Genomic DNA, 27823 nt, shown 5'->3' on the forward strand with positions numbered 1-27823 from the left:
GGGGGGCTGGGGGCAGTGTGGCAGGGGATGGTGAGGGCAGGGGGTGCTGGGGATGGGGGGCGAGGCAGTGTGGCAGGGGGTGAGGAGGGCAGGGGGTGCTGGGGATGGGGGGCAGTGGGGAGGGGAGGGGGACTGGGGGCAGTGTGGCAGGGGGTGGTGAGGACAGGGCAGTGAGGCGGGGGGCTGGGTGGTGAGGCTGGGGGCGAGTGAAGCTCAAGGGCCATGTTACTAGAGCTCACGCTTTGCTATCACCGGCGTAACCCCCTCCCTTGCTCCTGCGTGTCGGTTCCAGGTACCATGTCTGTCTTCCGCTCAGGCCTGCTGGTGCTCACGGCCCCACTCTCTGCCCTGTCTCTGCGCCTTGTGCCCATCCTGGCCTCGGCCTCCCGGATCGTGGAGGATACGCTCTACATTCACCTACAGCCGGGCCTCAGCTTGACCGGCTCTTCGCAGCCCGGGTCCACTTACGTGCCAGCCACACCTGAAGTCTATAGCCTCATCAACAAGCTGTATGCGGACGCTGACACCCACAGCCACCTGGACGTGCGGGTCCTGCTGACAAACATCCGCAACCAGAGCCTGACGCAGCAGTCGCTGTCCTCGGTGCAGAACCTCTCCCACCCGCCCGAGGTGATCCTGACCGACTTTCAGACCAGTGATGGGGGCCAGTACAACCCAGTCAAGCAGCGCCTGGAGCGTTATGCCACCAGCTGTTACAGTTGCAGGCCCAATCTTATCTCTGTGCTGCTGTACCCAGACTACGAGCCCATGATGGACCAAAGCGAGCTGCCCCCACGGGAGCCAGGCTTGGATGGCGGGGCTCTGCGGAGTTACAGCGATGTCGTTGTAGGGGGCACTTTCGACAGACTCCATAATGCTCACAAGATCCTTCTGAGTGCCTGCTGCCTGCTGGCTGAGAACCGGCTTCTGGTTGGTGTCTCTGACAAGGATCTTCTGGAGAGTGAGTGAGAATCCTAGTCCCAAACCAGGAAGCAAAACCCCAGTTACGCTCGTTCTCCTCGGGCCGTCACTCCTTTTGCTCCCGATGGCAGTGAAGGGAGCCGTTTCGATCGCTCTCTAGTGTTTCCCTTGGGCCAGCTTGGACTCTGCAATGGGTGTGCTGCCCAAGCATCTAGGATGTTTAAAGGTGGAGTGTGTTCATTGCGGAGAAGGGGGAGAGTAGGTTTCACATCAGTGGAGATGTAAAGCACATTTGAACCATGTGGGCACAGCGGTAATAGAGAAGCAGCATTTATTAACGAGACAGGAGAGTCATTTAGGCCCAGCGGTTAGGCTTGTTGGCTTTTAGGAGGAGATTTTGTAAACCTTCTTTCGGTGGTTTGTATCGCTCACCCTTCCCCGGCATTAGCCTTGGGTTTGCGCCTGAGAACTGGACACTGGCCAGAGCTGATAAGTGAGACTCACCAGACTACTCCCACTGCCTGAGCCAAGGTGCAATGGCATCTCCGGGGAAAAGAGGAGCTGTCTCAATGTCCCGGCGGGGAGGGCTGTCATAGTGATTGGTATCTTGCTCGTGTCTTCTGAGCCTGTTTTGCTGTCTGTGTTTTCATGACAGATGTGCTGCCCTTGGAGTTAAATATTCCCTGCCAAGCAGCCCAAGGCTGAGTCACTTGTCTGTGCTCGCTGCTGCTTTGTGCAGAGATGATGCTCCTCTGATAGCAAACCCAAGGAATTGCAGCATTGTCGTCTTGCCAGAGTGACTCCTTTCTCCAACACCCAGAAACCTGGGGAGCGCAATGCCCTTTGGGCACTCGGGAAGTGCGGGCTCAGGTCATTCCAGAGGTTGCTAAAGCCTTTGTAGCATCTCTGTTGGCCCCTCCTTTAACTGTCACTATTTGCTGCTAGCTCTGGGTGCGGGGAGCTGCACACTGAGGCTTCCTCCCTGTTTCTTGTCCCTTCCAGATAAGGTGCTGAAGGAGCTGATCCAACCATACGAGCAACGAGTGGAGAAGCTCTGTGAGTTCCTGGTGGACGTGAAGCCCTCTTTGCGTTATGACATTGTGCCTCTGGTAGACCCCTATGGCCCATCGATAACGGACCCTGACCTGGAGTGTATAGTAGTCAGTGAGGAGACCCGCAAGGGAGGGGTGGCCGTGAACAAGAAGAGACTTGAAAATGTAATGCCTTTAAAGCTGACCTAGCGGAATACACCCCCTCCTGCTATTCATTCCTTAATTGTGGGGCGAAATCGGTGGCATTGAAAGTGGGGGCCTGGGGGTTCTCGCCAAAGCCAGGCATAGGGCAGCAGGTGCTGTACAAGCTCCCCAGTTTGACTCTTCCCGTGAGCAGCAGTCCTGACCTGCACTCCCCCTGCTGTTCCAGGCCTGGGCTTCCTCCCCACCCCCGCACCTCAACTCTGCCAATGCCCCTCGGGACCTGGTTGTCCTTCCTAAGTGTGTTGGGAAGGGAGGGAAAGAATGAAAACTCAGAGCTGGGAGTGGAGCGTGCAAGGGATAAATGGGACAAACCGTTTATTGGGTTCTGTCCTCCTCTGAGCTCCACAGAGATGGCCCCTCCATGGCGGGGACCCTGCCCCTTAAGGCTGTACCTCTTCATTGGGGTTGGCCTTCTGCAGAACCTCCCCCGATCTGTGGCTCGTGTCATGAGGTGTAAAGCCCTGCCCCTCCAGTCATACCCCCTCTGGAGCAGTGGGGGGAAGCTATGCAAGGGGGACCCTTTCCTCCCGTCATCTCCTCTCACTGGTTGAGCAAGAGCACCCCAGTGACGCACCTGGGAACTCAGCAGTCCCTGTTGAGGCTGTTTCTCTGTCCACTGTCACGTATAGGAACTGCCAGCCCCATCAGATGGGCCCTGGACCCAGCAGGAGATTTCTGTCTGCAACAGCAGCTGGTACCCAGTGCATGGATCCCCTTAATGGACAATTCTGGAAGAGCCTGCCCCAGGGGAGCTCTCTCCTGGGCCCAGGCAGTTACTCGTTGGCCTGGCCCCAAAGGATAGTAGGGGAGTTGTGTCCTGTAGGTAGAAAGAGGCTCCTGATTCCTTGGGACCCTCCCCTTCTCTGGCGGCTGCTTTCCCGCCTGACTCCAGAGTCCCCTTCTGTCACCCCAGTCCGTGCCCAGCAGCGGCCTGTAGCACTGCCCAGTCGCAGGCAGGTGGGGACTAATCGTGGGAGGCAGCAACCTCCAGTCTCCTTGCAGAACTGCCCACAGGCCGGCTGATTGCAGGGGGCCTCCAGAGCTTGGTGTGAAGATGCTGCCTTCACTGTGACTCTGCTGGGGGGCCGGTCTGACTGAAGGGCTGCTGGTGGCTCCCCACCCTCTGACCACGCTGTGCTGCACATTCTGTTTGCAGGGGCTCTCCGAGCTGGCCCTCCACGAGATCCTGCTGGTTAAAGATCTCCGGCACGGAGAGAATGAAGAGGAAAAGATCAGCTCCTCCAGCATCCGGCGGAGGCTGCTTGGAACGCTGCTGCAGCCGCCACAGGTAGGAAGGCACAGTAACTGGAGCCTCTGCCGCCGCCACTCCCGTCCGTTTGCCAAGCGACCTCCGGCCTGTAGGGTTTTGTGTGGCTTCCAGCCCTGGGGAGAGATGCTGGTCTACTCCACCTCAGTGAGTGGGGACCAGAAACAACAATGGGTGACACCAAGACAACAGGGTCAAATAACAAGGGTGGCGATGAGAGTGGGGACATAGAGACGACACAAGGGAGCGCTGAGCAGAGAGGCCTGGACAGGGCCCGTTGCTGGAGTCAGCTGGCCCCGGGCCCTGTAACTGCATCCTCCTCCTGGACTGATGCCAGAAGGAGGTTGACAGTGACGTTCCTGGGCTTAGTTTGGATCTTGTGACCATAACTAAGCACAGGGAGAAGTGCAGCTGGACGTTGAGCGGGTCTGGGGGGAGGTGTGGCAGCCTGGTGTGGCAGAGACTGGGGTCTGGGGGGAGGTGTGGCAGCCCGGTGTGGTGGAGACTGGGGTGTGCCGGGGTCTCCCTCTCAGGGGCATCCATGGAACATACCAAGACCAGACCATGTCTCTACTCACAGTCCCAGGGAGGAGCTGTCAGCTTGCATCAGCTTTCACATCCATCCTCAGAGCTCGTGGGGATTCACGATCAGGGCCTCTTCTCCCCAGCCCTTCCTGCCCCCACCAGCGCTGAGTAGCTTTGGAATCTTCTGACGCTGTAACTCTTCTTTGTGTAGAAAGGCCCGGCCCTGCCTTCTCGTCCCTATGTGATCGGTCTGACTGGAGGAACTGGAAGTGGGAAAAGTTCCATTGCCAGACACTTGGAACGCCTCGGAGCTTTCCTCATCGATGTTGACAAACTGGGCCATGAAGCCTATGCCCCAGGTGGCCCTGCATATGAGCAGGTGGCAGAGGAGTTCGGAGAAGGTACAGCGAGCATATTCTGCATAGAATGTCAGGGCAGCAAGGGGGACGGGGACACATCATAGACTCATAGAATCTCAGGGTTGGAAGGGACCTCAGGAGGTATCTAGTCCAACCCCTTGCTCAAAGCAGGACCAATCCCCAGAAAGATTTTTGCCCCAGATCCCTAAGTGGCCCCCTCAAGGACTGAACGCACAACCCTGGGTTTAGCAGGCCAATGCTCAAACCACTGAGCTATCCCTCCCCCTTAATCATTTTAGTAACTTCTGAGTTCCAAATCTCTCCCTCCTTTGGTTTGGGAGCAGTCAGCGTCCCCTGCACTTCCCCAGCTCACAGCGCTGTGGAGAGCTAGTGTCTGAAAGTGGAGTGCTGGAGGTAGTTTTCTTATCCACTGACATCTTTGGCTGTAAACAGCATCCAGGATTATTTGCCCTGGACCCAGGATACTCGCTAACTTGTGCGTCCCTACACTGGATATTGGCGGCCACTGAAGCAGCAGAACGCCAGGCTACCTAGCGTGTGTCTGTTGGCTGACTGTCCCTAGGTGGTGTCTCGGAACCAAACGTACAGCTCTTTGGGTTCCAGAGGGTGCTACTGGCAGAGAACTCTTGGACGTAGGTTGGTTTGGAAGCCTGAACTGCTGGGCAGGGCCCTGTAAGACACGGGGAGCCAAGCTTCGCTGATCGAAGGACTGTGTTGTAACCAGAGTTGTGGTAGCATAAAGGCTGCTTGTGATTGGCAGAAAATGGTGCCAGCTGCAGGTGCCCTCATCCTTAGTACACAGGGCCCAGCATACAGTGCTCCAGGTCAGTGGCGCTCACCCTTTCCAGACTCCTGTACCCTTTCAAGAGTCTGATTTGTCTTCGGGACCCCCAAGTTTCACCTCACTTAAAAACTTACAAAATCAGACATCCAAATACAGCCGTGTCACAGCACACTAGTACTGACAAACGGCTGACTTTCTCATTTACCATATAATTATCAAACAGATCAATGGGAATTGAAATATTGTACGTACATTTCAGTGTCTAGTAAACAGAGCAGTATAAACAAATCATTGCCTGTGAAATTTTAAGTTGTACTGACTTCACTAGTGCTTTTTATGTAGCCTGTTGTAAAACTAGGCAAATCTCTAGATGCGTGGATGTATCTCCTGGAAGACCTGTGTGTATCCCCAGGGGCACTTGTATCCCTGGTTGAGAACCACTGCTCTGGTTTGAACCAAGCAGAAGGTGCTTACATTAAGACGAAACCTAGCATGTTGGTCTGTAGCATTTTTAGGCCTTGCCTCTGTGCCATGAGCATGTTGGCCACCCTTCTGCTTTAAAAGTTGCCTGAAGGTGAGGAGAAAGGGACTTAGAGGCGAGCCTGTAAGGTTGTCCAAAAATCTGTTGTCTTTTCCATCAGAAATTCAGGTCTTGGAGACCTGGCGACGTGATATGTGAAAGCTGAGCAGTGGAGGGGGGCGAGATTCTTAGGAAGATCACTGAGCTGTTTTTAACTCCTGTTGAATTCCACTGCCTAATGAACCGTAGAGAGAAAGGACATTTCTGGTAAGGCAGGAGACCTCCCACTCCATAGCTGTGCCCGCCAACAAGTTCTCCAGCCAGAGCAGGGAAGGCTGGACTTGACATTCCTAATGTTCTCAAGGTGAAGGAAAAAGCCCTTTCCTGCCCTCTCTACACTTTAAAGAAGCCCGGGGTTTGAAACCTTGTTTGCAGACCCCTTTAAGGGAATGCCAGGCAGAGACCCCACTCAGCAGCTCCTGCTTCCCTTGGAGCCCTTCTCCCATGAGGATCTGAACTGAGTCCTTTTTTTACTGTTCCTCTTTGTCTTCCAGACATTTTGAATGAAGATGGGACAATTAACAGGAAAATCCTTGGGGCCAAAGTGTTTGGAAACCAGGTAAAACCCGCCCATCTCTGTGTTAGTATTTCACCTCTCCTGTCCTCACTGCTGCCAAGGCTTCGGTATCTTCCCCTCTGTGCTTCTGCTGCTCCCTCGGCTCCCACCGGCTGTTTTTTCTCTAGCGTGAAGGTGTTGGCAGTGCTGGATCCCCGGATCCCCTCCGCAGCCCAAGCCACCTACCAGGGGAGACCCATTTCCAGGGCGACATCTCCCAGTGTTGGTCTAAGCACTGGCGTACATGTGGCCCAGGCTGATTGACCCTGTGTGTCCAGGGGTTTCCCTGAGCAGAGTTAACCAACACAGTGATGGGAACACGGACCACTGGTCCGCTCCTGTGCTCCTCCTTTCACTAGTGGGAGACTGGCAACCCTGGATTTTGAGCTGCAGCTGAGGTGTGGAAGGGGAGTTCAGTTTCCATGACCTCGTCGTTCCTTGGCTTGTTTGAGTGGGAGCCCTGTGTGGGCACCGTTCTGCTGGGGCCTGGACTGCGACTCCCACGTCCCCAGCTTCCTCTGTTACATAGGGATAGATCCTCTCCGCTGAGCTCTTGCAGTGACTGAGATCAGGTTACTACTGATGGAGTCGCTCGGAGAATCTGTTCCCTGCAGGGCAGGAAAGAGGAGGCGAGCACCTTGTTTCCTAGGGCAGCATCACCACCTTCCATCGGGGGCTAACCTAGCAAGCTGGAAACGTGAGGCCCTTGCGGGAGGGGGCAGTAGGGATGCTTGTGGGTGACTCCCTTTGCTGGGTTACCCAGGAAATCTGTCACTTGATCGAATGAAAGCAAATAACTGACGTCCAGCCATGTGCCCTTGCTAGGAGCGGTTAAAGTGTCTCACGGACATTGTGTGGCCTGTGATTGCTAAGATGACAAAGAGGCAGCTGAATGAAGCAGCAGACCAGGGTGAGCGTGATCTTCCCCTCTGAACCCAAAGGGGACTGGGACATATCATCCCGTTACCACCGCGCAGCCCAGGGACCCTGGGTAACTGCTGTCCTAAGCCCCAGTCTGCAGCTGCATCTACTTCCTGGTAGGTTTTCCCAGCTCAGTCCTTTCTGTGCTTTACTGGGAGCTCGTCCACTGCATCTTCCTGCAGTTGGGTAAGTGCCAGACTTGGATTGGGAGCCTTTGCATGAAATGGTTGGATACTCTGCCCCCCCGCCCCCCTTCCAGAAAAGGCCATGAGTGCATTTGTAATTCCAAATCCCAGCAGTGAGTTTCCCCAGGAGAGAATTCCTCTAGCTCCCTGGGGAAATGGAACGCCCCTGGAGCATTGCTAGCCTCACGGGCATTTTCCTGGAGATGCTCCCATGGCCCGGCCCAGCCTGTGTGCACGTGCTAGGCAGCAAACAGTCTGGGGCCTGCTGCTTTCTCTTCTGCACGGGGTTCTCTTGCTCCGCGGTAAGGTGTCTGCGCTGCCCGTTTGCAGCAACGCGTGACATTTCAGGCTTGCTTGGATTGGCTCGTAGGAGCAGCCCCAGGGAATTGGGCGCTTGTGGTTCCCAAGCACTCATGGGGAATGGCCTCGTTCCACAGGGAAAGTGGTGTGTGTGCTGGATGTCGCCGTGCTGCTGGAGGCCGGCTGGACAGATATGGTCCATGAGGTCTGGATGGCCAGCGTCCCGGAGAAGGAGGTAGGTGACTCCCTGCCCCAGCCATTGGCTCCTGGTGTGCCCGCCTGGAAGTGAACGTCCCCTCTTGGTCTTTTCAGGCCCTGCGCCGCATCGTGGCCAGAGATGGGCTGAGTGAAGAGGCTGCTCGCAACAGGCTGCAAAGCCAGTTGAGCAACGCCCAGAGGGTGAAGCAGTCCCATGTTGTGCTGTGCACCCTCTGGGAGCCGGAGGCTACCCAGAAGCAGGTGAGAGCCCAGGGGCCCCCGGCTGGGGATCCAGGAGTGCTTGCTGTCTTGCCTAGGACAGGCCAGCTGGGACGGAGGGGAGCCGTTGGGGTCCATCCCTCTGGCAGAGATGCAAGCCCTGCCTGCCCTGCGGCTTCAGCCGAGGACTTAGACACCACGTGGTTAGATAGGAGTCCTGCCTGGGCTACCCGTAGGGCCTCGGACAAGCCACTGCTCGCCGGGTTATGCTCAGATCGGGTGAGAGCGTTGTTCCGCTCTACTGGAATGGGGCTTACGCAATATCTGGTCCCTACAGCTGGCTCAGATGCAGAGCCAGAGATCTTCCGTGTCCCTCTCCCTATGGAGGAGCGATGGCTGCTGGCTCTTTCCTTCCCGGGATGAGGGTCGTCTCCTTGGAATGCAGCGCATTCTGGTAGATGCCCAATTGCTGATTAGCTCAGCGGAATCAGGGGTTAGTGGGTGGCCAGGGAGACCCCCCCAAATCCTGTCTGTGCTGCAGCCACCCCTGGCAGATCCGCCCCCCGGCTGGGTTATGAGTCCTAAACACAGCCTGGAAGGAGTGAAAGGTTTCGGGGCTTTGTCCGTACTGCACTGTAAGTGGAGTTCACGCCTGCCCCTGCGCCAGTGCCCTAGCAGGCTGTGCCCATCTCCGCCCTGGCATAACTGCAGTTTGTGCCCTTTTTTGCTTCTGAACTCTGACTTGCTCTCCCACGTTTGTTCTGGCAGGTGGAGAAGGCCTGGGCCCTCCTGCAGCAGCGCATCGGCCAAGACTAGAGTCTTGGGACCTGGTGGTTTTTCCCATCACTCCCGTCTCATCTTCCTGCACAGCCAGACTGGGAATCCCAGCACTGCTGGGCCCTGCTGCCAGGGCCGAGGGCCTGCGCTCTTGACCCCACTCCATCTCGCACCGTGTTCGAGCATCGCACATCGTCAGTCAGCCGGGCGCAGTTCAGGTCTCAGCTGGGTGGTTAAAATGGCTTGTCTGGTATCAAGGGGGTGGGGCTGGGGGCAGAGGCATCCTGCTTTACTGTCGCTAAAGGCCCTGACCAAGAGGCAGCCCCCTGCTGTGGGCTCAAAGGGCAGTGAGGGGCAGCTGCTCTGAGCTGGCAGCCTGGGCACAAGCCAGGAAGGCCGCAGCAGCACGTGACTGATGTTCCCTGCACCCCCTGAGGCCGCAGTCTCCTAGGAGCCAGAGAACACTGCCCCACAGCACGTCCCAGGAGCAAGCCCAGCTCCATTTGCCACCCTAAACATCTTTGGGCTACACTGTATGGAGCGGGGACATGAGCGCCGTCACCCCCCTTGTATGATCAGTATCGCCTGGATTGTCCCCCTTTCTCAGTGCATGGGCCGCGGTGGCACGGGCTGCCAGACCTGGGCGGACGCTGTACCCTGCGGGCATGTGCCAGTTAAAGGTCCGGTTTGCACAGTCTGTCTCTGTGTGGTAATTGTTCTGCCAGGCCTGTTTCTTCTGTTCAGCTCGAGCCCAAGGGCCTGTCCCCGAGCAGGCTGCATTTGTGCCGCTGGTCTACGGTAACGCAGCTCTCCGCGCCGTAGGGGAGACTCCTGCTGGCTCGTGATGGGATCTTCACGAGCCCTCGTGTCACTCCGTGGAGCACAGGCTCCTGCATCCACAGGTGCTGAGCACTGGGCCCGCACCGGGCCCGAGCTCTGTTGAACTTTGGGGAAAAGCCCTCTCGGGTCCCCCGTCTCTGAGCACTGCTAGTGCCAGCCTAGTGTTTTCAGAGCCTCAACTGAAGTTAGCTTAAGGCTGTTCATAGGGATGATACAAAGCCCCCGTGCAGAGCTCTTGTGCAGCAGGGAAACGCATCCAAATTGCACAACACTAGTGCAGCAAAGCAGCCGTGCCCTCCGCTCCTCCCTGGATCCAGGGTGCAGTGAGGAAGGGGTGATGTAGACGCCCCTCGGGTGTGCTGCTGCCATCACCAGTCCTTGCAGCAGGAGCTCTGCCGATGGACTGGAATCGACAGAGGCTGAGTTTGAGGCGCTTAATTCACTTTTAAAAACTAGACCTAGCAGTTGTGCCAGGTGGCCAGCAGGGGGCGCTGCTCTCATTCAACCAGCTATCACCACTGCACGGGGCAGAGGGACCTAAATTCCATGCCACTTTTGGGGGGTGCTGATGATTTGAGATTCACTTTACTCCCACTAGCACCTCTAGTGCAAGGCCCGTGTTCTAGGGTCAGCGGGTGATGCAGGTTGATGGGCATGGGAAGGCAAAGCTGATAGCAGAATAAGATCTTGGATGGACGGAGAGGTCTCCTGGGTGGATCAAAAAGACCATTCAGCCACCAAGAGGGTAGCAGCGAATCGGTGAGTGCAAATAATAAAGATGCCCCGTAAGAAGCAGCACCTCTAATCTCTCCTTGTATGTTCTTTGGTATGGGGACAAACATTCCAACTCCCAGGCAGAACCCAGGAGAGCTGTCCACTCTCCCCCATTCCTCTGGCCAAAGAGCAATGGAGGGAAGCAGTGCCCCCCCTCCCTTCAGAGTCTGGGGGGTTGTCTACATGGGAAGGAAGGTTATACTGGTTTAAGCCAAGGTGTGACTTTAAACTGATCATAGAACTGGCAGGGACCTTGAGAGGTCATCGAGCCCAGTCCTCTGCACTCAAGGCAGGACTGAGTATTATCTAGACCATCCCTGACAGGTGTTTGTCCAACCTGCTCTTAAAAATCCCCAATGATGGAGATTCCACCACCTTCCTGGGCAATTTATTCCAGTGCTTAACCACCCTGACAGGAAGTTTTTCCTAATGTCCGACCTAAACTGCCCTTGCTGCAATTTAAGCCCATTGCTTCTTGTCCTATCCTGAGAGGTTAAGAACAGTTCTTCTCCGTCCTCCTTGTAACAGCCTTTTATGTACTTGAAAACTGTTATCAAGTCCCCTCTCAGTCTTCTCTTCTCCAGACTAAACAAACCCAATTTCTTCAGTCTTCCCTCATAGGTCATGTTTTCTACGTTGAGCACCCACGGAACAGGGGGGAAGTCGGCGCTTGTCCTTGCAACCCCTCCCACCTTGGTATTGAGAGTTGGAACAGTATAGTAACACCATGCCCCATCCTTGACGCCACTGAAATTCAGTGGACCAGGGGCTTTTTTCAGCGTTGCTTATGACATTTAGGAAGGGTCTTAAACTAACCTGAAAAAGCCACAAGTACTCCTGTTCTTTTTACTTGGATAGTGGACTCTCAGGGTCCATGTGGGGTTATACTGGAACAACTGTTGGTTTAGCTATACCGGTATAACGGGTCAAACTTTCCCATGTAGACAAACCCTGACTGCTCCTTACTGGGCGGGAGCAGGGCTTGCTGTTCACACTCTTTTCAGCCCTACAGTAGATCAGGGTGTTTCCCCTCCCGCAAACCTATTGCACTCTTCCCCCAAGCTGTGTTCTGGGCACAGAAGCTTCATCTCTGAGGATAGGGTGGGTCCATCACCAAGGGTCAATGAAGGAAAGGTCCCACCCTACTGTCCCTGAGCTCTTGGTGAGGTACAAGACACACCCAGAGGGGAAGCAGAGCTGAGTGATACTGAACTTCAGCCCATCCCAGAAACCAGGCCCAGCTGGGGCCTGTCCCTTCTGCCTCCAACCAAGGAGAACGTTGATTCCCTGATGCTGACGGCAGAGCGACAGCACTGGTGGGTTTCAGACCGTCTCCCAATGCTGCTGCCAGTCGTCCCTCGAGAGGTTCCAGCCCTTGGAGCTGGTGGAAACGCCTCATGAAAACTCACTTTCAGACTGCAGTGAGCGGACACTTTCCTTCCCTAGGCCTGAGTCTGCTGCAGGAAGTCAAGGACACTTTTGAGCTGAGGGAAAGAGGAAATTAAATTCCAGACTGAGAGGGCGTCAGAGTAGCTGGGCCAGGAGGTCTGGATATGTTGGCTGTTTGCAATCCCGCTCCCTTGGGCTGGCCAGCATACTTGGAGTGTGAGTCATCTGCAACGGAAGCCAGGTTTGTCAAGTGTGTTACACAACCGGCCCTCGCTCAGGACTGAGCGAGGGAAACCAGCCACCCACCTGTAGGTCAGGTTGGAGTTTTGCCTAGACCAGGGGTTCTCAAACTGGGGGTGGGGACCCCTCAGGGGGTCACGAGGTCATTACATGGGGGGGGGTCATCAGCTGTCAGCCTCTACCCCAAACCCTGCTTTGCCTCCAGCATTTATAATGGTGTTAAATATATAAATAAGGTGTGTTTAATGGATAAGGGGGGGGTCGCACGCAGAGGCTTGCGATGTGAAAGGGGGCACCAGTATGAAAGTTTGAGACCCACTGGCCTAGAGCTCTAGGTTCCAGGGCTGCAAAGCCAGCAATTGTCCCTCTCGTGCCCTGGGGCTGGGGATGTTCCCCGGGGCCAGTCTCGCTGGAGCCCTAAATGAGCCCTGGTGTTTGCAGGCAGTTACCTCTCTAATTCACCCCCTGTATTCACATGCTCCCCACACACACACACACACACACACACACTCAGCGACCCCCGAACTCGCACCTAGGACACGGCTCCATCTTGGGACCAGGGCTGTGTCCAGACAGCCCCGGGAACAGGGAGACATGTCCCTGCTCCTTGCCCCAGTGAGCCCATAACCTGCCCCACACACCCATCCTGGGACCTGCCCCCCACCCTGCTCCCCCGGGCCCCAGACCTGCCCCCCATACACCCATCCTGGGACCTGCCCCCAACCCTGCTCCCCCGGGCCCCAGACCTGCCCCCCTTGGCCCGTCTCCGGGCGGTCCTGGCCGCGGTCCCGCCCCGTGGGAGTTTCCCCACATGTCGCTGGAGCACGTGGCGGACCCACCCCGCGGGAGCCGGAGCCGGGGACGGGGCCGGGCGGCGCAGACAGACCGAGCCGCGAGCCATGGCCGGGAGCAGCAGCCGGGGAGCCGCGTTCCTGCGGGCGCTGCGGGGAGCTGGGGGCCGCCCGCGCCCCGGGGACGGGACTCGGTAAGGACCGGACCGGACGGGACCGGGCCGGGGGGAGCGGGGGCCGCTGCCTGGTCCCGGGCCCCGGGGATGGGGCGGCCCCTGCCCGCCCCACGTGGCTCCAACTCTGGGTCCGGATTCGGGTGGGACCCCCGTCCCCGTCCCCTCGCGTCCTGCCCCCCAGCCGGCGGGGGCACCGTGGGCGCCGGAACAGCCCAGTCCTGCGCTGGGGGCCAGGGTTGGGGGTCGGGGGGGGGATGTGGATCTGAATCCCCGGGGCTGAGCCCAGCCGGACCCCATGGGGCTGAGCTGTCCGGGGGGGTTTCCACGCTGAAGGGGCTGCGCTGCCCCCGGGCTGTGCCCTGACGCTCACCCCTGTAACCGCCCTTCTGTGTTTCAGGCATTTAAGTTCCTGTGGGATCCTGGCCATGCCACAGGCCCCCAAGCGGCCTCCCGTCACCCCGGCGCGGGTGCTGCAGCCCCCGGCTCGGACCTTCCTGAACCTGGCAGCCCCTCTGCTGGGTGGCAAGCGGATGGAGTACGCGGAAGCGCGAGTGCTGGGGTGAGTGTGGAGCCCAGAGTCGCCCGTCGGGCAGGGGTGTTCAGCGGCTCCAAGGGGGTCTCCGCGGCTCGGCCGGGGGGACCTGGCCAAGGGGCTGGGAGTGGGAGTTGTCTCCGGTGGGCAGAGGGCAGTGGCAGGAGCCTGTTGCCCAGGGAAGGGGGGAGGGTGCAGGTCAGTGGCTGAGTTCTCAGCCTGATGACCCCCTCGCCAGGTGCTGCCTGTCTCGCGTCACCCGCCCGGCACCCGCTCACAGGCGGCTTGTCTCCCCTCTCTTCCAGCTACTCGATGGAGCAGATGTACAACGTGGTGGCCAACGTGGAGAGCTACCAGCTCTTTGTGCCGTGGTGCAAGAGCTCCAAGGTCTTGTCCTACCGCAAAGGGCTCACGCGGGCAGAGCTGGAGGTCGGCTTCGCGCCCCTCGTGGAGCGCTACGTCTCTGAAATCTCCCTGACTCCCCAGCACCAGATCCGGGTAAGGGAGCCTAGGGGCCTGTGGGGATCCCAGGGCCAGACACCCTGGGCTTAGCTGGGACGTGCTGAGCACTCACAACTCGCTACAGGTGCTCGACACTTCTGATAATTGGCCCCGGGCCTGTCAAGCACCTGACTTCAGAGGCTGGTCTTGGAAGAGGTTCCTGTGGTTCCCAGGCCTCGTGCTTGTGGCTGTGACCCCCGTCTGCCCCGTTCTCGAAAAGCGTCTGAGATGCAGCTCCTCTCTCTCCCCCCTGAGGCAGCAGCTGGGCTCCAAGGAGCCGGACAAAACCAGGGCTGTATCTGGTGCTGAGCTGTGTGGGTCCAGTTCCAGGCAGATCAGGGCTGAGGATAGGCGGACGTCACACTAATAAGTCAGTGCTTGGGACGGGTGCCGGATAAGGAACCTCTGCCCAAGTGAACTGGCAGCCCCAGCCTCTCTACGGATAGGGGCTCGCCTGTTACCACACGGCCTGTGTAGCCCGGTTCCACGTTCACAGACTCATGCAGATGTGAACTCGTGTGTGAACAGGGAGCCCGGTTCTTACTGGCTCCAGCAGCCCGGGCTCAGTGTCACTGGCTGCTGGGCACTCCTGGGTGTGGGTGGATTGAAATCAGCTGAGAGCCTTGTGGGGTGAAACTGACGCGAGCCCCTTTTCCTCCTGCAGGCTGTATGCAACGACAGCCGCATCTTCAGCCACCTGGAGACGCTGTGGCGGTTTAGCCCAGGGCTGCCGGGGCAGCCAGACACCTGCACGTTAGACTTCTATGTGAGTATTCCCGTCTGGGCCAATCCCCAAGGCAGGCTGGGCCGGGGGTGGAAGAGGCAGGCTTGACCCTGCACAGAGCATTCCTTCTTTCATGGGGGGGTCGCCGTGTGTGGCTAGTGAATGCTTTAGACAGGCCACCCCAGTGACGCTGCGGCCTGCAGTTCTGCCAGGCTGCCCCTCTGCAGGAAGTCGAGGGCAGCTGCAATCTGCACGTGTAGCCACTGGCTGGGCAAAGCGTGGCAAGTCCTGCGCTGGTTCATTGCCTGGCCAGAGATCCCAGGGCAGCCCCCTGTTAAGAGCTGTGTTTCCTTGCCAGGTCTCCTTTGAGTTCAAGTCCATCCTGCATTCTCACTTGGCCAACCTGTTCTTCGATGAGGTGGTGAAGCAGATGGTGACGGCCTTTGAGAGGTGGGCGGAGAAGCTGTACGGCCCGCAGACGGACGTGCATCCCCAGAAGTGTTTGCAGGCAGCCCGCTGCATGTGACGATACCTCAGCCGCAATGGGACACCCCTCTGAGCTCAGCAGAAGACTCCGTCTTCGTTTCATTCTGTCCAGATTTTGGCTGGACGCCACCCAGATCCCTTGCTCTATTTATGTCTATTTAATCCACACACCTTGGAGATAAATTATTTTTTTAATCCTCTTTTGTTTCTATTTAATTTTGGTGCCACAAAGACCAAAAGTCTATTGTCCTGATCTGTGTGTCTGTTGCAATATCAAGTGTTTGTAGACTCTGTGTCTTGTTCTGTTTTTAATGTGACCTCAATAAAATTTGGAATGAAGTCTTATTGTTCTGAACATTTTTTCACCCACCAGCCTCACTTCCGCCTTGGGGCCTTTATCGCTTCTCAGCAGACTCCTTCCCCGGCTTCTGGGAAGTTACGTAACCGTGATGTCAGTGCACTGAGCTTAGCAAGGCAAACAGGAAATGGAAACTGCCATGGGAACAGGGAAGGGCTGCGGAATCCAGTGTGATCCCAGCTTCCTGTCCACGTCACAGCCCCGCGTCGTGGGGGAGGTGGATATAGAACAGCTTGGAGGGCGCTTGTGTTCTGGCCCTGGCAACCTCCAGCCGTGGAACAGTTAAACCCACCCCACCCCCTGTGTGGAACTGGCCCTGTAACCTGTACCCCAGGGCAGGCCCGGCTAGATGCGCTGCTCTGGGGGAACCCAGGCCTTGCCCCTGTGCTGCTCACCTGCGGGGGGGCTGTGTCCCAAATGGCTGGAGCCCGGGCAAGAGCTGCCCTGACTGACTGAATCGTGTGCCCCTTGCTGGTGTCTCTGCATCCCAGCCTGTCAGTGTCCAGGCGAATGGCCTGTCCCCCCGTGTGCCCCCGGCCAGGTGTGCTCTGATGAATACAAAGTGTGGCCCAGTGGAGCTGCTGCTGATCGCAGGGGCCCCATGCTGGTGCTGGGGCAGTGTGGCTGCAGTGCCCAGTGGGACGGGGTCGAGTCCCAGGGGCAGATTCTCAGACTGATTAAGCTCCAATCCCTCCATGGGCCTGCACCTGCCACTGTTACACCAATAAAAACTAGCAGGATCTTATTAAAGGGGACAAGATAAAGATGCCACATTTATTATGATAACAATTTGATTTATGACCAATAACTAATATCTTAATCCTAATACACACACATTATACCTAATACCTACACACACACACACACACACACACACACACACACACACCCATCAGATGTTCTGCAGCTGCTACATAGTTACCAGTCCTGCTTGAGTCTGTGGCTTGAGTTTGCAGCTTGGGTTTGTAGCTCGTGGTGGTAACTGTCCAGGAAAGCCGGGCACAAGGACGAGCTGGGTCTCTGTTGGGCGCACCGATGCCCTTCCATGTTGGCAGCAGAATGTTACCCTCCTCCAAAGTTTTCCATCTCACCCATCCTTTTTGTAGGCTTTAGTTTGAATCCAGAGTCTCTAGGTCTTGCTGTGTCACGCTGCCTCTGGGTTTGGTGATTGATCACCCGTCAATTGCAGACATGACTTTCAGCCTGGGACCGGGCTTTGATCTTCCTTCTATTGCACCTTTTCTTTTGAGGTTTCAGAGTAGCAATTCAGAGTAGGTTTCTTTTTAGGGTGGATTCTTCTTACTTTGTTAGGGCTCTTGTCTGCATCTTCAGCTGTTGGTGTTTGAACTCTATTTAATCAGGACAGGCTGGGGCTGGAGGTTGATTCCATCATCCATACATACCTCATTCACACATCTAAACTAAACTAAGAAGATTACAGCAGAGTTTGCAAAAATGAAGGTTGCAGCCCTTACAAAATGGAGTCAGCGTTTTAAAATGGGGTTTGAATTACAATATGGCAAACAGTGAACAGAAGTGACACTGTAGGCAAGTGTAATAAATGGGGAACAGAAGTTACAATACTGAACCAGTGCAAGTCTCAGTGATTTAAGCAGGAATTGGATTGATAGTGAAGCTTACAAAGGCAACTGACTGAACAGCTCTGGCTCTTAACAAGCATCTTAACTGTTAATTAGCCAGTTATTGGGGTAACCGGTTTTATGAATGAATATTGTTTCATTCATAAAACTTTACTTATGAAGTTACATTAATAAAGTGAACAATTAAAAACAATTTCATTCATCAGTCCTACACCACTTGCTAATTGGGTTTCTGTGCAGGTGATCCCAGCAGCCTGCTGGCAGGTCTGCAATCCAATCCCTGGGCCCAGGGTCCTGCTGGCAGCCTGCCCCTGGGCTTGGGGTTGGGCTCAGGTTTCCGGGCTCGTGTCTGGGCCAGGGCTGGAATTCCCACAGGATGGACGGTGGGATCTGAGCGGCTGCCCCCTCCTGCTTCACAGAGCTGAGTCCCGTTAGTGCTGCAGCCCGGCTGGGAGCCACCTGCTCCTTCCTTCCCTACTAGCAGCCAGGACCCCTGTGTGGGCAGAAGCAAACCAGACCCGCACCAAAGGAACCAATTTCAGGCTCCTGCCCTGCAGCCCAGGGACAAGCACCAGGCAGCTCGGCTGGGGCGCAGGGGTCCCTGCAGCCGGTTCACAGCTCCCTGCCGTGCTCTGGCCTCCCCCGCAGAGCTGCACTGGGGGCTGGGCAGGCGCTGCCCAAACCATGCAAAGGGGGAGGGGCGGTCTGGGGACCCCCCACCGCCTTGTGCTGCACAGGCTGTCGGACCAGGGAGATCCAGGCAAGTGACTGAAGGAGCCTGGGGGGAGCAGCCCACCCAGTCGCTGCGCGGGGGGACCTAGGCTCCGTGTCCAGGGTCAGGGGGAAAGCACAGAATGTTTTCTCTCTGCGCAGGGAGGTGTGTAGCCTTTGCAGGCAGGGGGAGGGAAGGTCACCGATTCCCGGTGCTCTCCCCCCATCTGCGTCACAGCCGTGCTCACAAACAGCCCCGCCGCACTGTGCTGGAACGGCCCAGCTAGAGAGACGCTGGGCCAGGGCCAGGGGCTGCGTGGCCCAGGAATGTTCCTCGTGCCCCCCACAGATCCCGCCACTGGGGTGCTGAGCGGGAGGCTGCCTTGAAGTACCTGATGCCAGGCAGGCCCCTCTGGTGGGAGGCTCTGAGCAGGGAGGGGGCAGGACACACACTCTCTGCAGGTGTCGGGTGTTAGCTGGTCAGGCTCTGTGAGCAGCTGGGGTCCGAGTAGGTGGCTCAGGGGGTCCCTCCTGGATGCAGCTAGTATCCACTGTAGAAACCCCCATTAGCCCGGCCTGGATTGGATTTTTCATCATGAAGCAAACGTCTGTTGCAGACGAGCCAATGGCGGGAGCCGCTGGCCTTTAGGGGTGCATGCCAGCTGCTAGAGAAGGGTCTGTGTGAACATCACCTAGCACAAGCAGGGCCCGGTCAGTGATGGGGGGGCTCTGGGCCCTGTCGCTGGACAGAGAATAGCCCGTCGTCATGGGTCAGTGGGGCCCAGTGGGGTTCCAGGGCTGCTCCCTTTGCAGCCCCCAGGGGAAGCGAGGGCTTGTGCTGTCCACCCGTCACAGCCCAGGCGTGTCACGGTGCAGCCCCAGCAGGACCGTGGCCGGAGTGATGCAAAGGGCCTTTGCACCTGTGCCCTCTGGTTCCACTGGGGCTGCAGCCAGCGGAGGGCAGATGGCATGTCAGCACGGACTTTGTGCTGGCCCTGCAGCAGCGTCAGGAGGGACACACCGGGAACAGGAGGTGACTGTTAGCTCAGGGCTGGTTACGCCAGCAGCACCTGGCGTAAGTGGGAGAACATGACGCGCTGTCAGGATGCAGGGGATGTCCTGGGGCGAGGGGGCAGGGAGAGGAGCAATGAGGCGCCCCTGGGGAACTGTCTCCTCTTGGTGGCACTCGCAGGCATCTGAGCTGGGGGGCTGCAGGTGGGAAGTGCGCTGAAGTTGGGCCCAGGGGCTCAGGGCTGTGGCCATGTGGGTCCCAAAGCCAGGAGCAGGTGCAGCCTCCCCCTACTCCAGGTTGTGGCTGGCAGGGCTGTGCCCTGAGCTCTTGACCACAGGGTCTGCAGCGGGTGTGTGGGGGGGTGGCGATAGGGGTCCCTGGTTTACTAGCCCAGTTGCTGGTTCTGTCCAGGGGGCTCCATGGGGGAGGCTGCCCTCCGCGCTGGCTTGGCAGCGGGATGGGAGGGGACCTCCCACTGATGCAATGGGAGGGAGGCGGGTTCTCCAGCCCCTGCTGACTGAATCAACATTGCCTATGCCCCAGTGCCCTGGGGGTGTGCGTCCCGCTGCCCAATGGCAGCTCACGATCTCTGTGTGGGGGCGGGGGTGGGGGGACGGGACACCGAGTGGGCTCTGCACAGGCTTTGCTGAACAACACCTGGGGTGGGGGGAGCCAGGGAGCCGGCGAAGCAGCCACTGCCCTCTCCTGCTATAGGGTGCCAGCTGGTCACCCCAGGTGCAGAATGGCCCAAGTGGCAGGTGCATGATGGGGTGTCGGCTGCTGCTGGAGGCAGACTGCCGGGGAGACGGGTGGCCTGGTCTCTAGTGGTGACGGGCGTCAGCAGCCCTGGGCATCGATTCCTGGCTCTGACACAGCGCACCTCCACGACCTGGGGCAAGTCACCTAATCTGCCCGGCGCCCCAGGTGCTACCTGTCCCCACCTGGTGAGGAAAGGGTAAATCCCACTGCTGGTGCGGCTGGGGGGCAGCCAAGCGCCTTGCTAGAAGGACTAAGCCCCCCCTGGCTGAGCTGTCTCACAGCAGCTCTGCACACAGGGGAGGAATGGCGGTGATTTCCCAGGGGGGCCGAGGACTGGCTGGGAGCAGGGAGCAGCTGGTGGCGGGTGAGGCCTGTGGCCGAGGGCAGCATGAGAGCCGAGCCCAGGAACCCTGACAGAAGCTCCCCGAGTGCCGCGCTCAGTCACATGTGGCACCGCCGGCTCTGCGGCCTGCGCCAGCCTGGGGGCCTGGCCGTGCTCCCAGGCAGGGGCTGAGCTCAGGGCCTCGCCTACGCTAGGGCTTAAGGGGACGTTGGCATGTTACTTCCATGTGCTCACAGCACGTGCTGAGGCCAGGCCAGCTCCGTCTCAGGGCTGTGCAGTGCTCATGGCCTGGAGGCGAGTGCCCTGCAGTGCTACATGGGACACCCCTTCCCAGCCCAGCCTGCACCCCTCTCTGCTCTGCGCTGCCCGGGGAGAGTCCCCCCGCCCCCGTCATGTCTCTGTCCGGCCCAGCTGCAGCTGTGTCTCGGCCAGAGCTGGCTCGTCCTGCTGGTGCTGGGAGGGAGGCAGTACCGGCCGTGTAGCATCAGCTCATTCCCCCCAGGCGGAAGCAGGAGCCCAGGCTGCCAGGTCTCCGGGGAGGCCAACGCAGCCAGTGGGAGGGTGCTGACGGTGGCAGAGGTGACGGGAGAGGCTTAGAGCCCAGGCCAAACACAGCCTGCTGCAGCGAGCGGTGCCCAGAGCAGGGCCCCATTGCAGTGGCCAGGCAGGAATGCGCCAAGGGACAGCACTGAGCCAGCCTGCTGCAGTCCCTGCTTGGCACCTTCCCCCCACCCTGTCACCCCGGGAGGCTCAAAGCCCCTCCTCTGGTGGGCACCGCTGCCCAGCCCCGGTGGGGATGTGCATCCCAGCAGGGCAGGACATTTCCCCATGTGGTTGGAAACCCTTCAGCTGCCTGTCCCCAGAATCCCAGCCCCATGCTCTGCTCCAGGGGCTGGGGCCTCACAGCCTTGGCTGCAGGGGGCTCTGGAATTGCCCCAGGCAGGGGCAGTTCTCAGCCAAGGCAGGAGGCCCCCTTGCCAGAGTCCCATGGGCCTGGGTAGCTCTGGGGATAGGGCCACAGCAAGGAGGTGGCTCCAGGGCGTGCGCTTGGCAGAGTGGCCAGGGGCCTGCCCCTCGCCTATGACACTGGCTGCTTGGACCAAGCCCTTCATGGCAGCCAGTGCCCAGAGCTCCAGGAGAGAGCCCCTCACACCAGTGTGCAAAGGGCCCAGCAGGCCTGGCTGGACCGAGGTGCTCTGGAGTGGCATGGAGCCCACGGGGCCCAGAGAAGACCACGGTTCCTGCGCCATTTCAATGAGCCGTGGCTGAGGGGCACCGCCCCTGCCCGCCTCCCACCCCAGCCCTGAGGCAGATCGCTGAGGGGGGCAGCCTGCACCATCTCCCAGCGCCTCCAGCTAGCCCCACTTGGGCTGGTATCATGTTGAGCAAGAAGCAGCTTCCTTTTCTGGTCTGGAGGCATCAGCTTCGTCAGAGGAAACGTCCCACAAAGACCCCAGCTGGCAAATGCTGCTCTGGATGTAGCACAGTGAACTGAACTCAACCTGCCCACACCCCTCATGTACCCTGTGACCCCCCCAGGGACCCTGCTTCCTGTGCTGGCCCCTGTGCCCCCCCCCCGGGACCCCCCTTCCTGTGCTGGCCCCAATCCCCCAGGGACCCCACTTCCTGTGCTGGCCCCTGTGACCCCCCCCCCAGGTACCCCACTTCTTGTGCTGGACCCATCCCCCAGGTGACTCTGTTTCCTGCCTGATACTGCCCCCGGGATTCCCACTTCCTGAGGCCAGGGATTTTGCAGGGATGTCCCCAGTGAACTTTAGATTCTCTGGCTCTCTGGATGCAGACCCTGGGGATTTTCTACAGGCCTAGACCAGGGACTGTCCTGCCCCTGCCAATAACCAGCCCTGGGGCTCAGAGCTCTCCTGGCCAAGTCTGGCTCCTGCCAACTGCACAGTGTGGCGAATTCTTCATTTCATCAGGAGCCTCATATCAAAGCCTCAGCTCCTGGAGTCCTGTGATTACAGGCGACTCTCAGCTTTCAATACGTGCCTGGCACTCCTGGTTGGGAAGACAAGTAGGAAACATGACCCTAAGGGTCAAATCCAGAAGGCACAGAAAAGAAAAAAACTGAAACCCTCAATGGTTGATTGTGTGTAACATGAAAATCTCATGATCTGAGGGGCCGGAAGGGGTGGGTCTGAGCCGATGGGGTTCCCAGGCCCAGCGCAGGGAGCAACGTCACCTAGGCTCATGGGCCTGGACCCAGGCCCTGGTGGGGGCTGTGTGTGTGTGGAAATCGGCTGCAGTCATAGGCACAGGGCAGGGAGATGAGTCAACGGAGGTCAAAGGTACAGACCTGGGATGGGAGAACCCTTGAGGGGGTGGGGAGGGCAGGCCATAGCAGAGATTGGGGGTCTTGCGGGTGGGCCAGCAAAGGGAGGGGATGTTACCGGGGGGTCAAGGAGCCAGGCCAAGGAAAGGGAATGGGGGTCATATGAGGTCACAGACCCAGACCTAGGGCTGGGATGGGTTCATCTGTGGCCACTGGGCAGGGAATGGGGTTATCTGAGGTAACAGGCCTAGATACAGGGCAAGGAATGGGGTCATTGGACAAGTAATGGGGTCATCTGAGGTCAAGATCCATACCCAGGGGAGCAAATGGGGTCATCTGAGGTCAAGCCCCAGACCCAGGGCAGGGAATGGGGTCATCTGTGGTCACTGGTCAAGTAATGGGGTTATCTGAGGTCACTGGACAAGTAATGGGGTCATCTGAGGGCATGGACCCACCCTGAGATCAGGGAATGGGGTCATCTGAGGACACTGAAGAAGTAATGGGGTTATCTGAGGTCACAGACCCAGATCCAGGGGAGCAAATGGGGTCATTTGAGGTCCCTGGCCAAGTAATGAGGTCATCTGAGGTCACAGGCCCACCCTGAGAGCAGGGAATGGGGTTATCTGAGGTCACAGACACAGACCCAGGAGAGCAAATGGGGCCATCTGAGGTTACTGGACAAGTAATGGGGTCACCTGAGGTCAAGACCCAGACCCAGGGCAGCGAATGGGGTTATCTGGGGTCACTGGACAGGTAATGGGGTCATCTGAGGTCACAGGTCCAGTCCTAGGGCTTGGAATGGGGTCATCTGGGGTCACTGGACAGGTAATGGGGCCATGTGAGGTCACAGGCCCAGCTCCCCCAGGTGTTCCTGGCCAGTCCCCCACCAATGTGTCCCGGTTCGCAGCTCTGACACGTGGTTGGCACTTTGCGCTCCCCCCCCCGGCCCCGCGAGCCCCCCCTGTCTCGGGGTTCGCGGCCCCCCCGTGCTGAGACCGCGGCGCCTCCCGCTGCAGGAGCCTCAGTGTCACGGCGCCCCCTCGTGGCTCAGGCGGGCCAGGGCCCGGGACACACTTCAGCTCCCATCAGTCCCCGCGGTGGAACTACAACTCCCATCAGTCCCCGCGGCAGGCGTCTCCCGGAAGCTCCTTTCCCGGCAATGGTCGGACGCTGTGATTGGCTGATGCGGGGAGGTCACATGACCCGAGTGCACGGGAAGATGGCGGAGCAGGCGGGCGCCTCGCCCGAGGACCCCTGGGGGAAGGTGAGTCCCGGGGGCGGGACGGCGGCCGGCGCGGGACACACCGCGGGGCCCTTCTCCCCGGGAGAGGGCGACACCTCCCTCGGGCACCCGCCGGGCTCCGCCCCCCAGGCCCGGAGCCGGGTCACAGCGGGCGCAGGGGCCTGGTGGGAGGGTGAGTCGGGGCTGGGGGAGCCCAAGGGCGGGGGCTTGTGGGGGCAGAAGTCAGGTGGGGTCACGTCAGGACTGGGGATGGGGCCAGGGGTCACATCAGGGATGGGGCCAGGTCAGGGATGGGGCCAGGGGTCAGGGCAGGGTTGGGGTCAGGACTGGGGGTCACATCAGGGATGGGGCCAGGGGTCAGGTCAGGGATGGGGCTAGGCCTGGGGTCAGGTCAGGGATGGGGTCGGGGGTCAGGTCAGGCTTGGGGTCAGGACTGGGGTCAGATCGGGGATGGGGCCAGGTCATGTGTCCAACCTCCCTGCGACCATGTAGGTTCCCAGCTCTGAGCCAGAGGAGGCAGATTTCTGAGGGGATGTGACTGGACGCAAAGCCACTGGCTGGTGCCTCACCTGGGGCATCTTGCCTTTTACCGCATAAAGAGAATCAGATACCACTGCTGACTTATTCTCTGCCCATCGCCCCCAGACATTGGGAAGGGACAGAAACCCTCCTGCATCGGACACGAGCCAACTCTGGGCAACTGGGATTGGGGAGGAACCATCCAATATGGGTGGATTATTCTACATTTCTGTCACTGCAAAATCTTGACTGTCTTGGGAAAACATCTCTCAAGTAGGTCCAAGGAGTTAAATACACTTAGGGCCAGATTTGTAAAGGTGTTTAGATGCCTAGTGGGATTTTGCAAAGGAACTAAGGCCCACAACCTCAAATCAATGGAAGTTTGTGTGACCCAGGATTTAGGTTTTTAGGCACTTTTCGGTATGCCACTAAGTGCCTATCTGCTTCTTTAGGTAGCTAAATACCTTTACAAATCTGATCCTTGGTTCCTCGGGGGAGGCCTTACATAACTGCTGCCAGTGGAGGGAGACTAACCAAGCAGAGGACTTGGCTGTTGAATGCACTTAGGTTTCCTGCTTAGCATATCCAGGGAACAGTGTATCTTGAGAGTCATAGCCAGAGGCTGGGCTTTAACTTTCTATGAACGTTTTGTCCTGAATGCCTGGAGCAGAGCTACCTGGTCATTTGTCTTTTCTTGTATTCAGTCTTAACAGTCAGATAAATAGAACAACGTCAAAGGGGGAGGAAGTGTTGACTATGTGTCCATAAGTGCCCGAAGTCTGTGCAGGAACCAGGGTCAGATTTTCACAATTGCTCAACACTCAGCTTCTCCTGTTGTCCTCCGTGTGCATATGCTCTTGAAAATCTGACCATGTATTCCTAGAATAAAGTGTAGTAAAACTGTAACCAGCTCAATCCTGCAGTCACAGCCTTGTTAAACTGAAGAACAAACCAGTGTTTCAGCCTGCAAGGGAATTGGGCAGCATTGTTTTTCTGGAAAGCGGATGTGTTGTGTGGGGGCTCATGGGACCACCCACATTGTTCCCACTTGCTGTCACGTGTTGGCACAATAGTTCATTGCGCAAAAAAGCAAATGCACTAAAGAGGAAACTGTCTCACTCACTGGTTGGTTTCTTTTTCTCTCTTCTCTTCCCGTTTCCGCACGCTGTAATTCGCTCATCCTACAACGCACCAGGTGGATTCTGCATACAGCGACAGTGGACTGGATCCCTGTGAGTAGCTTCTCCCAAACTCTGTCAGGTCACAGCTGACTGTATGGGCCAAGGAGCCCTGGTCACTTTTGTCCTTTGCTCTAGCTTATGCTGTTAGCAGAGGGACAATCTGGTCAAATTTGGCCCAAATCCAGAGTCTCTAATCAGACCCTTTGGCCTTTTAAAGCCAGACTAACATCTCCTCATCGGAAGAGCAGCACAGTCGCGATTATCAATGTATTCTTTGCTCCTTTAATGAGAGGCTCTTGAAGCACTTTGCAAGTCTCCCAGAATGTATTTTCCCCATTTTACAGACAGGGAACCGGGTGCAAAGGATATTAGAGTCTCATTGCTGTGCTTTAGTTGGCTTTCACGTCTGGTCAGCATTCATCGTACCTATCTGCACACTGACTGGGCCTGCAACAGCTGCTCATCCCTGGAGCTGGTTGCCCTGTGACTTGCCTCTTAGAGTTGATCCCTTTGCTGTCCCAGTTTGCAGTGTCTCTGGGGGTTAGTGACACTTACTCACTGCCTCCTGCATGACTTAGGGAAATACGGTGTGGTATTTTCTCTTTCAGCGCTCTTTGTGGAAAGCACTAGGAAAGGAAGCATAGTGTCCCGAGCTAACAGCATTGGCTCCACCAGTGCCTCCTCAGTCCCCAATACAGGTATGGTCCCTTCTCTATGTTCCACCAGCTTCTCCAGCACTTCAGTTAATAGGGGCTTTTCCCACTCTCTCACTCGTATTCCTGTTCAGTCTCATTCTCCTTAGGTAGCTGTTCTGTAAGAGACTGTGATTGCAAGAGCTTCCTCTGCCAGCTAGAGCATAAGTCTTGCCCTTGGGTAGGGAGGATGGTGTCCTGGCTTCCTGCAGGGCAGTTTGATGAGACTCTCCTGGTAATGGAGAACAGAGGAGAGCTGGAGTGAAGTGCTGAAGAAACTTCTTGGCCGAGGTTTTTGAGTGCTGATGGATGCCCATTCTGAGACACCTTAAAGGGGCCTGATTCCAGGAAGTGCTGAAAAGTTGGCCCCTCTGCGGAAGGGATCTCAGCTTAGACACCCAGTCCCTCTTGAAATCTGTAATGCGGCAGAGCCCTTCTAGTGAGAATCCTGCCTAGACAAGCCAGGGCCCAACCTGCAGGAGAAGCAGGTGGCCCAGTTGGCAACTAGTATATTTGTTATTGGCCTTTGCTATAATGAATTTCCCCAGCTGCTCATTCATGATGCCCTTGGACAGGTGGCTCTTTACTGTGTTTTGGCCCCATCCTTTTGAAAGAGCTGTTTGGAGCTAGTCCATCCAATTGGGAGCTAAGTGGTGTCTCTGGGAGGTGTTCTCAGGCACAGGTGTCTAAATGATCCCAGTCCAGACACTGCGTGGGTTCTGGGTTGCCTCAGTAACTGGAGGTATCCATTTTTGTCTCTGCTTCCTGGGCTCTGGGAGCTGCCATGTGCCCCCAGTGCTGACGGTGACCATTCTTCCACTGCAGATGACGAAGACAGCGATTATCACCAGGAAACCTACAAAGAGTCGTACAAGGACCGGCGCAGACGCGCCCACACCCAGGCTGAGCAGAAGAGACGAGATGCCATCAAGGTAACCTCAGAGCAGCTAGCAGGGAGAGAATTCAGACAGCGCCTTCCTTTCACCTCAGACCCAGAGGGCTCATTATTCTACGGCACCAGCACCTAGTGTTATTTATTTAGCGGTTAAATTCCATGTTCCCCCAAACTTGGAATGCCGCTTGTGTAGGGAAAGCCCCTGGCAGACCAGGCCGGTTTGTTTACCTGCCCCGTCCCACAGGTCCAGCTGATCGCGGCTCCCACTGGCCGCGGTTCGCCACTCCAGGCCAATGGGAGCTGCGGGAAGTGGTGGCCATTACGTCCCTCAGCCCACGCTGCTTCCCACAGCTCCCATTGGCTTGGAGCGGCGAACCGCGGCCAGTGGGAGCCACGATCGGCCGAACCTGCGGACGGGGCAGGTAAACAAACTGGTCCTTTCTCTACACAAGCGGCGTCCCAAGTTTGGGAAACACTGCTGTAGGGGGTTTATATCAACCTGGGGGAGCTGTAGCTTTCCACCTTGTTAAACCATCTACCCAGCCAGCTGCCATCATCCCATGCTGTTGAATCTAAAACACACTGTCACTTCCACTCTGTTCCCCCACAGAAAGGCTATGATGACTTGCAGACCATTGTTCCCACGTGCCAGCAGCAGGACTTCTCCATTGGCTCCCAGAAACTGAGCAAAGCCATCGTCCTGCAGAAAAGTGAGTCTGGGGGGAGTGATTTCGGGGCCTGTGCTGGCATTCCTAACAACTGTGACAAATAGCTTCTGCGCTGGACGGCTGTACTCCTCTGGTCACTGAGTGGGGTACTGGCCAGCCAGAATTGGAGCCACCTCGTTCATGGGGGTTCGATGGGGAAAGTCCTCTGAGCTGTTAAACCCTCCCTGCA

The 27823-nt window shown here is 57.7% G+C and overlaps 3 protein-coding genes across 3 annotated transcripts; all 3 read left to right on the forward strand.

Moving 5' to 3' along the window:
• The first annotated feature begins 191 nt into the window (after positions 1-191).
• On the forward strand, positions 192-9054 carry COASY (Coenzyme A synthase). Its single transcript, XM_034755999.1, has 9 exons — positions 192-961; positions 1924-2138; positions 3334-3465; positions 4181-4370; positions 6208-6272; positions 7095-7179; positions 7813-7910; positions 7988-8134; positions 8861-9054. Exons 1-9 carry the CDS (start codon positions 223-225, stop codon positions 8906-8908), a joined length of 1719 nt encoding a protein of 572 aa, XP_034611890.1. The 5' UTR covers positions 192-222; the 3' UTR covers positions 8909-9054.
• Positions 9055-12931: 3877 nt separating this feature from the next.
• On the forward strand, positions 12932-15661 carry LOC117869390 (coenzyme Q-binding protein COQ10 homolog B, mitochondrial-like). Its single transcript, XM_034756215.1, has 5 exons — positions 12932-13097; positions 13477-13638; positions 13917-14109; positions 14777-14878; positions 15195-15661. Exons 1-5 carry the CDS (start codon positions 13012-13014, stop codon positions 15360-15362), a joined length of 711 nt encoding a protein of 236 aa, XP_034612106.1. The 5' UTR covers positions 12932-13011; the 3' UTR covers positions 15363-15661.
• Positions 15662-23564: 7903 nt separating this feature from the next.
• On the forward strand, positions 23565-27698 carry MLX (MAX dimerization protein MLX). The gene is made up of 5 exons (XM_034756281.1): positions 23565-23660; positions 25354-25390; positions 25948-26037; positions 26857-26963; positions 27537-27698. The coding sequence occupies exons 1-5, from the start codon at positions 23580-23582 to the stop codon at positions 27696-27698; spliced, it is 477 nt and encodes a 158-aa protein (XP_034612172.1). The 5' UTR covers positions 23565-23579.
• The last annotated feature ends 125 nt before the right edge of the window (positions 27699-27823 follow it).

Source organism: Trachemys scripta, chromosome 23 (genome assembly GCF_013100865.1).
Source record: "Trachemys scripta elegans isolate TJP31775 chromosome 23, CAS_Tse_1.0, whole genome shotgun sequence".
Lineage (NCBI taxonomy): Eukaryota > Metazoa > Chordata > Testudines > Emydidae > Trachemys > Trachemys scripta.